General features: G+C 42.0%; 1 protein-coding gene across 4 annotated transcripts in view; it reads right to left on the bottom strand.

The window, feature by feature from the left end:
- AUTS2 (activator of transcription and developmental regulator AUTS2) overlaps window positions 1-17,140 on the bottom strand; it is a 1,201,476-nt gene that overhangs the window by 1,041,299 nt on the left and 143,037 nt on the right. For 2 of the 4 annotated variants that reach the window (XM_073215214.1, XM_073215215.1), the window contains exon 2: window positions 12,440-12,580. The exons of the other annotated variants lie outside the window; for them this stretch is intronic. In XM_073215214.1, coding sequence (XP_073071315.1) covers window positions 12,440-12,580 — 141 coding nt within the window. The remainder of the gene's footprint in view (window positions 1-12,439; window positions 12,581-17,140) is intronic. 4 annotated transcript variants of the gene reach the window in all.

Below are 17,140 nucleotides of genomic sequence, written 5' to 3'. Positions count from 1 at the left end.
CCTTAAACTCAAGAGGCTGTTTGTTCTTCTTCCAGAGCCCAAGGTCAAGACCTCATCAGCTTCCTAACACTGGCTTCCGATAGCCACATGTTTTTCATACTAGCAACCCTCTTGCTAATGTGAATGGGGTTTGACAGATAAGTGGAGTGCAGTCTTCATGCTTAAGTCATACAAGTTTTGCATGTGCCAAAGTGCCTGTCTTAGAAAAGACGGATCTAACCTGGCTGGAATACAAGTACCCCTTCTTTTTATATGCTCCTCTCCACACACTTACCACTTTTATATTTTAATTCAGTACTTTCAACCCAGGTATCAGCCAACCAAAATGTCCTCAATCCCATTTGTCTCTAAGAACTGCAGTGGGAAGATCCACAACCAGCCAGCTCAACCCGGCACCTCTCTATTCATCATGAAAGGGACTCCCTTAATGGCTAAAAAACTAGAGCAGCTCTCCAGAATAAAAGCAGCTCCTCTGACAGGCACTCATAATCCCAGAGGCACACCTGGGCTCCCAGTGCTCATCCCAGCCAGCAGAGACCCAGGTACATACATCATGGTCCTGCTACTTCACAGCACTTCCAGAAATTACTGGCCAGTATTAACCTGGCCTACATTGCTCAGAAAATTATCAAAAGCCATCTCATTTATGCTAGTAATATCAGCAAAAGTAGAATGAAGTCCTTAGCCTTGAGTGACTGGCCTTCTTATAAGGGCACACAGTGGGTGACAATGAGCGAGTAGAATGAAGTCCTTAGCCTTGAGTGACTGGCCTTCTTATAAAGGCACACAGTGGGTGACGACGAGCAAGTGTTGGCCTTAGTGCTTCGGCAGTTAAGAAACAAATGAGACCAATCCCCACCCAACCTCAAAGGCTTTCAAACTCAGAATGAGCAAACACTCTGCTTTAAATTCTTCACAAAATCCTGCATGAACTCAGAATGGTCACTGGGCATCTACCATGTCCAAGGTACTATTTTCTAGGTGTTTCAAGGAATCTCAGACTAGGGGAACCTACCACAATTTAAGGCAGATAAGTTAAATAAATCAGGATAGCAAAGCAGAACATGAACTATGCACCAGTGGGGAAGTAATATAATCATGTGGATAAAAGAGCAGCAGCACAGAGCCAAGACCCACTCTAAATGCATCATATACACCAACTCATCTAGAACCACCATCCAGGAGGCTGGTACTTTTATCATCTCTGTATTTTCTTACAGATGAGGAAATGAAGACACAGAAAGGCAAAGTGATCTGGTGAAGATCAGCTTCTAAATGGTCAATCTGTGATAAAAAACCCACCGTCTCAGTCCTGTCTGTCTGAAATACAATGGAGAGAGATGATGGACATTTGTGGGTGTTCAGGAGAGATGGAGGCATTTGAAATGGACCAAGAAGGATGAGTAGATATTGTTAAGAAGGTCACAATAACCAAGGATACTCTATGCAGCTTATAGTATCAGTCACCTATAAACAGATGCAAATTCTATGCACACTGGCCATTGTTACCTGGACTTTTATTCCCATGACATGCATTTCAGAGTAAAATGAGATCCCAAGGCCAGAAGGGGGTCCACCCAGTCATCCTCCAAGTACCACTGAGTAACAGTGGCTCTCCGGCGGCCCCAGGCAGCCTCCACCAGGCTCTCAGCACAATGAAGGCATCAACCTGATGAACTACTCAATTGTACTGAGGCAATTAAAACATCCTGATGAAGGTTCACTCTAAATATTTTTAAACTGTCTTATTAAAAGGTGTGATGAAATATAAGGTTGTGTTATTTTTTTATTAAGGTATGATTGATAGACACTCTTATGAAGGTTTCACATGAAAAAACAATGTGGTTACTACATTTACCCATATTATCAAGTCCCCACCCACACCCCAGTGCAGTCACTGTCCATCAGTGCAGCAAGATGCGACAGATCCACTATGTCCCTTCTCTGTGATACACTGTTCTCCCCGTGATCCCCCACACCATGTGTACTAAACATAATGCCCCTCAATTCCCTTCTCCCTCCTTCCCCACCTACCCTCCCACACCCCTCCCCTTTGGTAACCACTAGTTCCTTCTTGGAGTCTGAGTCTGCTGCTGTTTTGTTCCTTCAGTTTTGCTTCATTGTTATACTCCACAAATAAGGAAAATCATTTGGCATTTGTCTTTCTCCGCCTGGCTTATTTCACTGAGCATAATGTCCTCAAGCTCCATCCATGTTGTTGCAAATGGTAGGATTTGTTTTCTTCTTATGGCCAAATAATATTCCATTGTGTGTATGTACCACACTTTCTTTATCCATTCATCTACTGATGGACACTTAGGTTGCTTCCATATCTTGGCTATTGTTAAAAGTGCTGCGATAAACATAGGGGTGCATATGTCTTTTTGCATCTGAGAAGTTGTATTCTTTGGGTAAATTCCGAGTAGGATTCCTGCATCAAATGGTATTTCTATTTTTAGTTTTTTGAGGAACCTCCATACTGCTGTCCACAATGGTTGAACTAGCTTACATTCCCACCAGCAGTGTAGGAGGGTTCCCCTTTCTCCACATCCTTGCCAGCATTTGTTGTTATTAGTCTTTTCGATGCTGGCCATCCTTACTGGTGTGAGGTGATACCTCATTGTGGTTTTAATTTGCATTTCCCTGATGGTTAGTGATGTGGAGCATCTTGTCATGTGTCTGTTGGCCATCTGAATTTCTTCTTTGGAGAACTGTCTCTTCATATCCTCTGCCCATTTGTTAATTGGGTTATTTGCTTTTTGTGTGTTGAGGCATGTAAGTTCTTTATATATTTTGGATGTTAACGCCTTGTCGGCTATGTCATTTACAAATATATTCTCCCATACTGTAGAATGCCTTTTTGTTCTGTTGATGGTGTCCTTTGCCGTACAGAAACTTTTTAGTTTGATGTAGTCCCATGAGTTCATTTTTGCTTTTGTTTTCCTTACTCGAGGAGATGCATTCAGGAAGAAGTTGCTCATGCTTATATTCAGGAGATGTTTGCCTATGTTGTCTTCTAAGAGTTTCATGGTATCATGACTTACATTCAAGTCTTTAATCCATTTCGAGTTTACTTAGGTTATGTTATTATTTTTAAGTTCATCCTTTGCAGTCACTTAAGAGGTGTGAAGGTAAAACTTGTGTTTCATTTCTCATTGCCCATACTTCCGCATGATTAGCAGGCAAGTATCCCTGATTTATGACAGAGGTGCATAGCAGAATGGGTTTTGTATGATTATTTCAGACAAATAAAAATGCATTTCTTATACAGTGGTGAGTGTTTCTGAGGCACATGTTGAGTAAGAGCGGGCAGCCTTCCTCACCTGCAACCTACCAGTTCACAGGACAAAAGGGAAATTCAAAGACCTTATGAAGAGGTCTTCCAGAATAAATGAAAATGTCCTTATTGTTGTTCCTTTTCTAATTAAAATTTGGAAAGGGATTCAGTTTTCACATTTTTCTAAAATACACTCTATGGTATTCTTTAAGCATTATTTCAAAGGCCAGGGCCCCTTCACTACAGCTTCACCAGAGCCTGTGTGTCATCACAACTTATAAAATAAATATTGTCTTGGATGTTCACTGTGATGAGAATTAAAATGTCCTGGAGTAATGCTTTGGAAATCTGTAAACTCACTACGTTTTTTTTTTTAATTGCATGACCATGTGTAGAAATATAAACTCTAAAAAAACAACTGTCAGCACAGTAACTAGGACTTGAATCTCAGTCTCTTCTCTTAATTCAGGACAGTATGCCAAAGCAGTAACACCCAGAACATTGGTCTTCTCCAATAAGGAACTCTGTAATTTAAGTCCACTAGGATAGAAACTCCATAAGGCTAAGAATTTTGTTTCTCTTGTACACTGCTATACCCCAGGACCAAGAGCAGGGTCTGGCACATAGTTAGACTCAATAAATGAGCTAATGAGTTAAAAACAACTCCATTTACCATTTACTAATAACCCAAAATACAGCCAAAATATTTATCAAGACAGTGTCTACTGTATAAGAACTTATAAAAATCCAATGGGAAGCAGCCAAAAAAGAGTAGAAGTGATCCCAAAATACTGGTCTTTACCAGGTAGAAATTTAACCCACACATTTCCTGGTTCTGATTCTACTTATTAGCTAATTCCCTACTGTGAGAGCAAAGAAGCAACTTTTAGAAGTTAGAGATTTAAAGAATTTCCTTAATATCCAAAGGAAGCCTACATTCCCCAATCTCCTATTTTTTAAAGCCATTATCTCTCCACATTTTCCATAAGCAATCATCCCTTCTCCTCAGTCCCTGATCCTGTACCTGCCACGATCAAGGAAATACACACAAATCACATATGAAGACAATCTTACAAAATGACTAATAGGACTGAACTACCTAACACTAGCACCAAAGGAAAGGCATTCTAACTCACTAAATCAGTAAGCAGTGAAAAACAACATCAGTGTCCCCCACAGCCAATCCCTGCCTTAATAACAAGCAGTGTGTTTCAATTCCAATGACAGCCACAGCAGCCAGGCCAGACACACTGTCTGACAAAGCTAGTGGATATTACACTTGCACAGCAACACACAACCCTGGGATGACACAGAGGATTCCCGAGAATCCAAGCCAAAAACCAAATAATCCCAGTCCTCTCAGGGCAAGGAAACAAACTGTTGATCCACGGGCATTTTCAGGCAACAGAAGCATGTATGCATTTATTAACCTTGCAAGGTACAGACTTTTTGGTCCGTGGACTCCAGTATGCCAAACAGATCTCAGCCAGCAAAGGAAAGACTGGAAAGTAACTCTCAGCATCATAACCAGAGGTTGGCCAAGACTGAATAAGAAGTTAGCAGACCACTAGGAAAATTTACCTGTACTCAAGTCTATTTGCAACCCTCTTATCTGCTAAGTACCTTACAAATTAAGTCAAATAATTACAACTAAAGACTTGTAAATTGAAATTTTTGAATAACAAAACCTACTTTCCTATTGATACGAGATTATATTAGAGATGCCATTTGTAATTAATTTAAATGGACAACGCTCTTTACATAAAGGATTAAGGCTTCTCTGCCATCCCTTCAGCTTTTCTAGAAAACAGTGATTTATAAGTAAACAGTTTAAATATACTAAGGGAGCCTCTCTCTAGTATTGTGGTCCCCTATTCTCATTATAAAACAAATTTTCATTTAAAAAATCTATCCTCAGTGGAACTATTTAGGTAAGTTTCGATGCAAATATAATTGCGACTTTCATAGGATAAGACACTTATGTTTTGGCCAGGTCTTTATGGCTTGTGTTCATATCATATGATGAAAGAAAATTAGTAAGTTCATGGAGGAAAAAGTGGTTTTCATTTTCAGTTTACTATTAAACATTTTTGGTTTTCATTTATTAGGCAGAAATCAAAATATAAAATACAAAAATGCAAGCAGAAATTAAAGACTCTATTTGAATGTTATCTCTGTGACAGACAAGCTCAAATGACTCCTTTAAGGACCACAAAAATGGAAACCATGAAGACTTAGGAGTCAGGCTCAGCTTCTAAAAGGTTTTCCAATTTTTGAAATGGGTCCTTTACATACACGGTAGGGAAACAAAAACACACTTAAAAAATGAGATCTTTAAAAGCCACAACATAGAGTCACAAAAAGAAAAGTCTCATGCAAAAGAACACCTGTTGACAGGCTCTGAAGAGATTTAACTCCCCAATGCACAGTATGTCAGGGGTGACATCAAATGGGTGAGACCTAGTCACAAATTATCAAGACATTTTGCTCAATTTTCTCAATAAGGAGAACAGCAGAGCAATTAAGTATATGGTTCCCAAGGCAAACAGCTGTGCAACATGGGGCAAATTATCTAACATCTCTGTGATTTGGTTTTCCTATCAAATGAATGGACCTCATAAGTTTGCCACATGGGTTAAATAAGCAAACACTTGCAAAGTGTTTATCACATCTTCAGTTTAGTGTTTCTACCACCATAATTATCATCATCTTCACTGACATTTTCCTTTTTTCTTTTTTTTCTAGCACGAAGAGAAACGAGGTCCTAACTCCAGGCATTAGTAACAGAGGGTAGGTAAGTGGCTGGGCTGAAATAATCTGGCAAGCCCATTTCCTACATTAGTATTTAATGCTGCTGCTGATTGATGATCTCTTACCTGAAAGCACACAAAGCAGAAAGGCTACTATCTCACCAGATGTCTCTCCCCTAAGAATGTGCAGAAGAGATAAAAGAATGAACTCCACAACCTAAAGAAAGGCAATTTTTAAGGACAATAAGGAGATTGGAAAATTCACTGGGGCTTTCAGCAAGTAATAAACATGTCAAAGAGCTTTTCTAAGCTCCTAAAAGAAACCCTTTGTGTCCAGGCTTCCCAAATACATTTTCACTCAAAGATATTCTGTCCATTCCAGGGGCTCTGAGCTGGGAACCAAACACAGTGACAACAGAAACACAGTTGTTGTTTACTCTAAATCACCTGAGGAGGAGGTGTGGCTAAAATGAAAGTTCCTGTGGCCAGGATTCTCACCTGGCCCTAGTTGGCTAGCTCACTACACACATGTGGGCAATGCGTTGCTATTGACTCTATATAAAGAGCTCCGCCCAGTGCTCCAGGTGATACCATGGCACAGTTGCAAGGCTCCAGGAGAGCAGAGCAGAGGATAGAGGCCCAAAGACAGACCCACTTGCTGCATGCAGAGCTGCTCTGAGTGAACGGGACTTTAGTGATTGACCTGCCACTGTGGAAATAAAGTTGGGTATAACCCTTTCGCCTCAAGAACATTCTCTGTCATTTCTTTGGTTACACTGAATCCATAGTGAACTTGCCCAGGGCTGAAACCCACTGGCAAGACAGGAGGACAGGGTGATTAGCCCCTGAGTCATTTTATAACTATGCCTAAGTCAGAAAGTGAATGAGCTGATAAAGTAACCTATCCAAAATGTTGGAATGCAGCACTGTGAAAACTGAAGGCCCATCCGTCTGAACCTAAGGATGAATAGCAGTACCAAGTAAAAAAGTAGTCCTGGTGTCAACCTTGTCTCCACGCTAACTGCTCTGTACACTGACCAACCAACCAACCCTGGGCTGTGTCTGATGAAACCATCATCCCCCCCAAGTCCAGTACCTGGACAGAAAGTCTCCCTTGGAACCATCACCTCAGTAATCACAGCAGGACCGATTAAATCTCTCTCTCAACTGGCCCTGGGAGGCAATATGTATGCCTCCACCCTTCAAGAACCAGAACAAAGATCACCTCCTCTGTGAAGCCTTCTCTGACAGGGCAGGCTGACCTGGTTGCTTGTGTAGTCAATATACTCACTGCTGTTTATTCAGAATTCTGCTGGCATATTTACTGATGAGGATTTGAACTTATGTTTCTCTATTTTCACTGCCCTGTTAGATTGCAAAATTTGCAGAGGAAGCCTATACATTTGACCCTTGAGCACACAGGTTTAAACCACACCATTTCACTTTACATGGATTTTTTTCAATAAGTATATTAGAAAATTTTTTGATATTTGCAACAATTTGAAAAACATTTTTTTCTCTAGCTTTATTGTTAGAATATAGTATATAACATATACAGAAATATGTGTAAATCGACTATTCACGTTATCAGTGAGGCTTCTGCTCAACAGTAGGTATTAGTAGCTAAGTTTTTGGGGAGTCAAAAGTTATACCCGTTATTTCCAACTGCACAGAAGGTCAGTGTCCCTGACCCCTGCATTGTTCAACTGTATCTTTTTTTGCTTTATCCATTTCTGAATGATTAAGCAAATGAATGTCACAGGATGGGGCTTTAGTCAATTTATACTGATACGTGTATTTAGTGTTAGAACTATTGAAACCTATACTGAAGGAGTGGGGACATTAGGAATATGAATTAGATCATTTAATAAACTGGAGGCAAACAGTAAGAAAGGAAAGGTAAGAAGAAAAAAAACCCACCAATGACTGAATAAGTGGAATGTTAAATAAAACACACTGGAATATAAAGAAAGTATACACTACTGTGTCAACAACATAGCAAAATAGATATTCAGCAGAAGCACACTGTGCATTACTCATTTCTCTCTCCAAATAAATCAAAGGTACCTAATCCAAATTCAAGAAGGAATATATAAATGATAACTGACAAACCCCTGTCCCAAAATGGGATCCTCCATGCCAGGTAAAATATAATCCAGAGACTCAGACAGTTATGTAAATAAAAAGGAAAGTGAAATCACAGCCTATCTTGCCAGCAAATCTCTCACAAAAGAGAATCATTACCCCATGACCTACACAACCACTAACCTCACTCCTTGGAAAGCCTTGTCATCAATGGGGTTCCTTCTTATGGTCAGTCATGTCTCTTAATCCACTGAAATATAATCTTTGTTAGAGCAGGGACTTTGTTTATAACAATATCCCCAAGCACTTAAAATAATGCTTAGAGCAGAAGTTGAATAAGTATTTGTAGAATGAATGAGTGAGAGGTAGGAAGGAAGGCAGGAAAAGAGGCAGGGAAGAACCAAAAGAGAGAGGGCAGGACTAATTTTTAGGGAGAGTTTTTCTTCTTTGGGATTTTATGCCTTTGTACATGCTACAGACTGTTGTGGCAATTCAAGCCAATTTTTCTTGATTTTGTGTTTATAAGGAACAACAAAATAAAGGTTTGTTTTTTATTGATCCAGACCAAACACTTACTTTTAAGGAGCCAAGAATTAGATATATCTCCATTTACTCGTTCAGCAGATATTTATTTTATATGTCCACCAAGTTCCAGGCATCAATACTATAACACAGGCGAAGGAGCAGAAAATGGGACTAGACATACAAAGAACTCCTCATCCTCACTATCACCATCACTGGGCATTTAAACTCTTGTTTCCTGATCAAAACTAGGAGTCATTAGCCAGCCAGCTGTGGATAAAATGAGAGTTCCTGTAGCCAGGATTCTCACCTGGCTCTGGTTGACTAGCTCACTGTACACCTGTGGGCAATACATTGCTGTTGACTCTATACAAAGAGCTCTGCCCAGTGCTCTGGGCAACACGGCGGCAGGGCTGCAAGGCTGCAGGAGAGCAGAGCAGAGGCAGGAGTAGTGGCAGCACCAAGGACAGAGGCCCAGAGGACGGCTGTGTGGGACGACTGTGCAGAGAGGCCCAGAGGGTGGCTGTGTGGGACAGCTGTGCAGACAGAGGGGCCCAGAGGCAGAGACGGGCTTGCTGCATGCAGACTCGCTCTGAGTGAACAGAATTTAAGTGACTAACCTGCCTGCCACCTGAAAATAAAGTTGGGTATGACCCTTTCACCCCAAGAACCTTTTGCTGTCAATTTCTTTGGTCACATTGAATCCACAGCGAACTTGCCCAGGGCTGAAACCCAGTGGCAAGACACCAGCTCTGCATTAGGACACAAAATTCAAATCTGATTGGTATTATTCCAAGACAATGAAATAGGAAAAGGTGACAGAAGCCTAAAAGAGATTCAAAAAGGTACAACGAAGAAAGGTAAGAACACCTGCAGTTGTTAGGCCTGAAGAACATGGCTGATTTCATTAGAGGCTTCAAAACACACAAAGGCTTTCATAAGATAATCCTGAGCATTTCCACAGCTCTCCTTTCCTCAGTAAGGCCTGTGTTTAGGCATTTCCTTCTAGACTTCTGAGATGCCTTCCTCGAGTCAGAAGTGAATGCCAATATTTTGCTTGCTGATATGTAAGCAAGGGCTTAGCAGTCTTAAAACACACAAATATTTGTTTCCTCCCTTCTATGCTTTAGCAGGCTGTCTGTAGGCATTTCTTTCCTACCCTATAATTTCTTTTCTGCCTTTGTTAAAACTGTAAGCACATCTGCAAAGGACTAAACGTGACACTGTAAATGACTGTCACTTCCTTCTCCCCCTGTTCAGCACACTGATTACAGAAACCAGATCACTTCACTAGCATTTGACATGGGGTTTCAGTGGTGCAGGTGGACACTACATCACCTACAGTTATCAGCCACACATGCACAAGCCAATGTAAATTATTTCTTTACCCCAAGACTTCTGAGGAAAAAGCAGTAGACAGCTGGAAGTTGGCCAAAGTGTGGTCCCTGGCTATGAGGTTGGGTTAAATCATAAAGATACATGGCATCCAGGGACACACATTAGCAAAATGTGAAAGAATTCCAGTTTGTAGTTCAGCATCTTTCCAGTCCCTGGCCTCACTCCCCCTTACCAAATGTAGTTCTTTCAGTTCCCAGCACAAGATACACAGTGATCTATTTCATAATTCCAAGTGTCCAGCCAGTAAAAGGCAAAGCTCTATACTCATTCTCAGGCCCCACTGTACCCAATGCAGTCATCTATCAAAAATAAAAAATAAATTAGTAGTAACAAGAGAGACTGACAGACAAAAAATGGGGACACAGTATAATTCACAAGAGTGTCCCATGGCCCTCATCAAAATGTTGCTCATTGTGTCATCTCGAGTATCCCCATAGCAACCAATAGTAACATTAAATTCATAATATCGATTAGAAAAAAGAAGCTGAGTTAAAGTGAGAATTCTTCTAATTATTAAGCTCAGCAATACAATTCTCAGGGCAAAGCAAATAATCTACTGGTGAAATCTTTTTAACAGACAAGTTCCCCTACCCTTACTCCAATCTCCATACTTAATAAAGATGATAAGTCTTTGGTGGGAGTAATTGTTGTTTTAATTAAAGACTATGCAACAGGAGACAGTTCGATTATAAAAGTTAACCCCAAGATACCACCATGCTTTGTGCCATCAGCCTCAGGCACTTGCCTTGCATTCCATCTCCACTTTGGTTTTCTTAATCTATGAACTAAAAGAAAAATTTATAAACGGGGCTGGAAAATTCTTGTTTTCTATAAGACTATGTGCTCAAATTGGTCTGCTCCAAACCTCACCTCTGCCCGGTCTCCCCCAAACCACTTGATGGGTAACCTTGTCAAGTCACTTAACCTCCCTATGTCTCTAATCCCTCAGCTGAGTAATTAATTGTGCTCCCTCATCTCATGGGAATCTTGAAAGAGATCACTATTAATAAACAAGTCCTTGCAAAGTTATTTGCTAATGCCAAACTACTACAGGAGGGCTGTGTCCTGAGGGTCACAGGGTGGAATGGGAGGAGAAAGGACAGGGGGTTTGATGGAATCGGGTTTAGATCCTGACCCTCAATCTACCAGCTGCCAGACACTTCAGGAAGCTACATAACCTATAAACCTCAGTTTCTTTATTTGCAAAATGACAAAAAATACCACCTTCCCTTCACTGCTGTTGTAACAATCAGGTGAGCTAAAATATGTAGGGTACTTCAAGTTCCCAGCACAAAGCAGGCACTCAGATGTCAGTTTCCTTTGCACCTACAAAACTTCTTGCAACTGCTCCTTGACACCCACACTGGCAATGCCCTAGATAAGCCCCATACAATCTCCCATCTGGAACACTGCAGCAGTCTTCTATGTTCCTATTTCCAGTCACAATATCACCCATCTTGCCATGAGCAAGTGTGACCTTTGAAAATGTGTCCCCCGACTATCCTCTGCTGCTTAACATCTTCCAACAAACCCCTACATCCCCCAGAGTTAAAGCCAAGACCTCACAGGGCTCTAAAGAAGCCCTTTCAGTCAGTGGCACTAGCTGACTTCAACCCTCACTTCCATGCTGTCCTTGCTGCCGGTAGAGAAAGGGAACATTCCTATGGCAGGGATTCTCACCTGGCCCTAGCTGGCTTGCCCACTGCACACGTGTGTGCAGTAGAGTATTACTGACGTATATAAAGAGCTCCACTCAGGGCTCTGGGCTGCGCCGCTGCAGGAGAGCAGAGGCTGTAGTGGTAGCAGCACTCAGGGCAGAGACTGAGACGGGGTAGAGAGGCTGGGAGACAAAGAGTAGCTTGCTGCCTGCAGACCCGCTCTGAGGCAGATGGGTGTGGATAAAATGAGAGTTCCTGTGGCCAGGATTCTCACCTGGCCCTGGTTGACTAGCTCACTGCACACCTGTGGGCAATACATGGCTGTTGACTTTATAGAAAGAACTCCGCTCAGTGCTCTTGGTGTGATGTGGTGGCACAGCTGCAAGACTGGAGTGGTGGCAGCACGAGGACAGAGGCCCAGAGGATGGCTGTGCAAGCAGAGAGGCCCAGAAGCAGAGACGGGCCCAGCGGCAGAGACCAACTTGCTGCATGAAGACTCATTCTGAGTGAACGGGATTTTAGTGATTGACCTGCTATAGTGAGAATAAAGTTGGGTATAAAGCCCTTCACCCCAAGAACATTCTACTGTCATTTCTTTGGTCACATTGTGTCCATAGCGAACTTTGCTCGGGGCTGAAACCCACTGGCAAGACAATGAGATTCTAGTGCTTGGCCTACCACCATAAGAATAAAGCTAGGTATAAACACTTTCACCCCAAGAACATTTCATTGTCATTTCTCGGTCTCACCGAATCAAGAGTGAACTTGCCCAGGGCTGAGATCCAATGGCATGACACTGCTCCTCCAACCATCACAAACTCCCGGGGCCTCTGCATGTATTGGATGTTGTCCCATCCTTCTGTCACATAAGCACCTCTTCCCACACAGTGCTGGAATTTGAGGTAGGAAAGACAAGGAGAGCAGTGCTTGACAATCTGACATTCTGTAGCCCCCCCTTCCAGTTTAGCCACCTGTAAAGTTGCCAGGAAGGAAAAGGGCAGCAAGGGCACTCTGCACTCAACAGCAGGACAGGCAGCAAGAAGCAGGGCAGATCTGGCCCTGTCTTCCTAAAGGTCACCTAGAAAGGATGTCAGAACTAAGGCCTAGGAGAATGAGCCACCGTTAGACTGCAGGTGAACAGCAGAGACCAACCTGTGGTATGCTAAGGCCTATACCGCAGTAGTGTTTATCACCAGCTTAACTACAATCCCTCATGCCTGGCCTGCAGGTCAGAGAGCTTGTGCTCAGGGAGGACTGCCAGCTATCCCAGAAATCCTAGGAGCTCAGCTGTTTTGCCTTCTGGATACAAGCCCCTCCAGCTGTGCAATGGAGACAGATCTTCCTTGAGTTAGAGGGTATTTTCTGAGCCTTAACATTTGGCAAAACACCAGAAATGACTTTTGGATAAGCACGGTTGCCAACTCATGATGATGAAAATATCACCATCATGCAGTTCTGGAGTTCCCTGCCAGAATGTTACCCATATTGAACCCACACAGCCTCCCAAGTTACTGGCATCCTTATTTTATGGATAAGGAAACAACCTTAGAAAGACAAAGTAACTTCTCCATAGCTGAAAAAGCAGAGCCTAGTTATCTGCATCCATGAATCCTTGTCCATTCACAACTGTCCAGCCAGGGAGCCAATGAAGAAAGAATTACCAGCGGGACTCTTCAGGATCTGGCAGCTTCCTGATCACTTAGCCCTTCCACAGAGCACAAAAAAAACAGGTCAACAGCAACACTTCTAAGTCACTAAGCACAATGCAGGAAAATTTTCATGGTATATGTATCCAGGTGCACACCAGACCAAATGGTCAGAGCAAGCCAGGCAATCCCTGCAAAGGTGTGGAAGGAAAACCCCATTTTCAGCACTCCTGACATGCCAGGCACTGTAGTCCACATTATCACATTATGTGATCACATTGAATTTTATCCACAGTGAGGTAGCTACTGCCATCCCCACTTTATAACTATAAAAACTGACAGTCCAAGAGCTAACTAACTTGCCCTAGGCCATTCAATGGAGCCAATAGCTAAATCCCAGGTATTTCTAAACTCTAAGCAATACACAGTCTTTAGTCAGGAAACACGGCTTCCTTTGAGGAAGGCATGCTGGAGACACATGTTTACAAGTTATTATTATCTAAAACACAAACAGCAGCCATAGCTCCAGCTCTACAGGTCACTACCGATCCAAGATGCTCAGCTTCATTTCCAGTTTCCCCTCTGCTCCACCATCAGTGACTTCATAGAAATTTATATTAATCTTTCCTCTTCTCACATTGAAAAAGAATGTTATCCTCCAGAAGTCATATTTTTTCCTTAAGTGACCTGAAGGGCTAGAGAGCAAAAGAACCCTTATGAAAATGACAATTTTCCATCCTTTCAAAGATTAATTCACTATAGCCACCCACGACTGTCACAATTTCAAAAAACCATTCATTTTTTAACCCAACAATTATCCTGATCAAAATAAGTCTCACACAAGATTCTGACTGTAAGCAGCATTGATTAGAAGTCTTAAACTTTTCCTTTTATTGGCAAACACATTCAGGAGCAGTTATTCATGGCATCTGGTTCAGAAAATTAGATACGGTTAGCTGTAGATTGATTGGTGCTTAGTATAAAGAAGAAAAAGACTGATTCCTGTATTATTCCTGGCTCAACAAGTGACAATCTTGGCTTGGGTCCATGACAAGGGTCCCAGAGGGGCTCCAGGCCCCATGTGTACAACAGGAAACCTGGGCAAGCCGAAGCTGTGTTCTGACAAGTCGTGTTTCCTCCCCACAGGAGACTGAACACCTCTGCTGAGAAGCAGGGCCCACTCTAGCTACTCACTCTCCCAGCAGTCTGAACATCCCACTCTTGCTTGAAAACAGCACTCCAAGGAGCCAGTGCCAGACCAGCAACACTCAGAGGAAGGGCTCCTTAGCCAGCAGAGGGGCACTGTCTGAGTTCCTGAGCAGGGGGATTTGGACACACAATCAAGAAAGGGCAGATAATGAGGCATATCAGCACCTGTGATGATCATAGTCATAATAATATTTTACTTTTAAAGAGTACTGTGTTTATGCACTGTTGAAAAAACTTTATGTGTATTAAGTAACATTTAATCCTTGCAATACCATACCATTTTAGTTATTACAACACCATTTTAAAAACAAAATACCTGAGAAAGACTGAAGTCCAAAGTCACATCCAGCCACTAAGTAATTAGAGACAGGGTTCAAACCTAGAAGTCTGGATTTCAGATCTTGTAATTCTAAACACTGTATTTATTGTACTTCCTTATGATTTATACGTGGTGAAACATATGCAGATGCAATAAATGGAGCCAAGTACCTGTTTTATGCATATTTGTGTGTGGCTAAAAAAGTTTGTAGACAAATACTCCTACAAGTTCTACCTCTAATGAGCGAAGGCCTGAAGCCTGACTAATGATTCGTCCTCTCACTCACCCCTCCTTCCTTCTGCCTGCCTGTACACCCACCCCCTTCCTTCCACCACATGGAATCATCTATGGAAACATTCAAAAGATACCCAGGATATAATCAAAAGTAAGTCCTTTTCACATGACTCTTGTTTCCCCATCTCTCCTCCCCAGAGGCAGGAACTGTTAGCAATAAACAAAATATATATATATTTTTAAGGATATAAAGTCAAAAGCCACTCAACAAACAGGCAGGAATCAATCGCCAAAACTAAGAATGAATGCTGAGCTCTGGCTGAGCAAACCTCCCAGACCTTGGGTGGTCAGCAAATTGGGCTATTAGTCATCAGACAATGCCTCACTAATGTGGATGGTAAGACAACTTATGAAAGCTTAGGGAAATGCTTTATCTTGTCAATAACAACTGGTCAAGTGATCATTTTAACTCACCTAACCACCCCACAAAAAGCTCTATATGTACCTGAGAGTTACTTTAGTTTTTCTGTTGATTTTTAGTTAATAAAAACCCTCAAAAAAAAAATGTGCCACTCATTTTTCAAAGCAGAATGTTTGGCCTGTACTGCTCCTGTTATCCCCGCTTCTTATTTTTCAGTGCCTTTCCTGCTTCTTCCTTTCATACTGCTTATTACAGGAACAGGAACAAGTTCTGAAGACTGGGAGTCCTGGGTTTCCATTTTATTCCACTCCCTAATTTCTGGGTGACTTCTGACAAACTAGGACTATAATTCCTCAGAACACTGTCCTCCCTAATCTATAAAATGGAGATAAGACCACCAACCTTTGTGGGCTGTTCAGTGAAATGGTGCTTGTGGCAACACCTGGCCCTTACTAGGCGATCAATACTTGTCAGCACCCCTCTGCCTTCTCACTTAGGTCAGACTGTCGGTCTGACCATCAAGAACTCCAACAGCCTCCACCTCTGATTCTCCCGCCTCTGACACCCTTTGCCACACCACAGCACCCAACTGACTGCAGTCATTGACCACTGTGTCAGCTGGGCTTACGTTTGAACCTCATCGTAAGCAGGAGGAAAAAAACAAGGGACTGCACCGAAAGTACTCTAAAGTCTCTACAAATGGGGTTTATTGTCACCACTTGAATATCTGCAAGGTATTCCGATTCTTTGTGAACTCCTCCTCCTCCCCAGGCTCTGCACTCCAGATACTTCTCAACTTGTCTGCCTCAATCAGTCCAACTCAAAGAATCAGATGTGGCCCATTCTCCTGCAGTTCTCCTGCCTCCACCTTTCCTACCTGTAATGCCAGGGTGGTTTTTAAAACAAATGAGAATGGCACTCAAGAAGCAAAATGAATTCACTTAGTTCTGTACTCCCTTCTCCCTCGCTGTTATTTATTTTTGTGTATTTCACTAGAAGCAACATTTGTCAACATGGCAGCAGAGAAGTCACAAACCAGGGAGAACTGTTTTTGTATAAAACAAATAACTTAAGCAGTGCAGGAGCGGTTCTGAATAAAGATGCCATATGAACGGCCGCAAAGTGCAAAATGGTGTGAACCCTCGCTTTGGCTGCAGCAGCTGCTTCAACACCCAAAGAAACAAATGGGGGGGAGGGGGCTAAATTGGCTATTTTCAGAGAAATCAAAGAATTTCAATTACGTGATCTAGCAACAGGCAAAATGGCATAGTCCACAACTGAAAATAATGAAGGACAGGAAAGAAGACAGGACCTGCAAGAGCTAGGGGGAGAGGACGAGAAGCAGGGCAGCGATAGCTAAAGGTGCATGCAAGCTCCTCTTCAGGAGGATGAAAATATTCTAAAATTGCAGATGCTTACACATACCTGTAAACATGGTAAAAGCCATCGAATTGTATACTTTGGGTGAATTGTATTATATAGTTCACCCTTCAGCAACAGTCTGAACTCTGTGCTTTCACTTAAACATGAGTTTTTTTCAATAACTACATTGGAAAAATGTTTAGAGATTTGCAACACTTGAAAAACATTTTCTTTTCTCTAGCTGAGTGTATTGTAAGAA

The sequence above is a fragment of the Manis javanica genome, chromosome 10, assembly GCF_040802235.1.
Source record: "Manis javanica isolate MJ-LG chromosome 10, MJ_LKY, whole genome shotgun sequence".
NCBI classification, from domain to species: Eukaryota; Metazoa; Chordata; class Mammalia; order Pholidota; family Manidae; genus Manis; species Manis javanica.
Note: the sequence above shows the minus strand (reverse complement) of the source record. Positions and strands in the feature narration are given on the sequence as shown.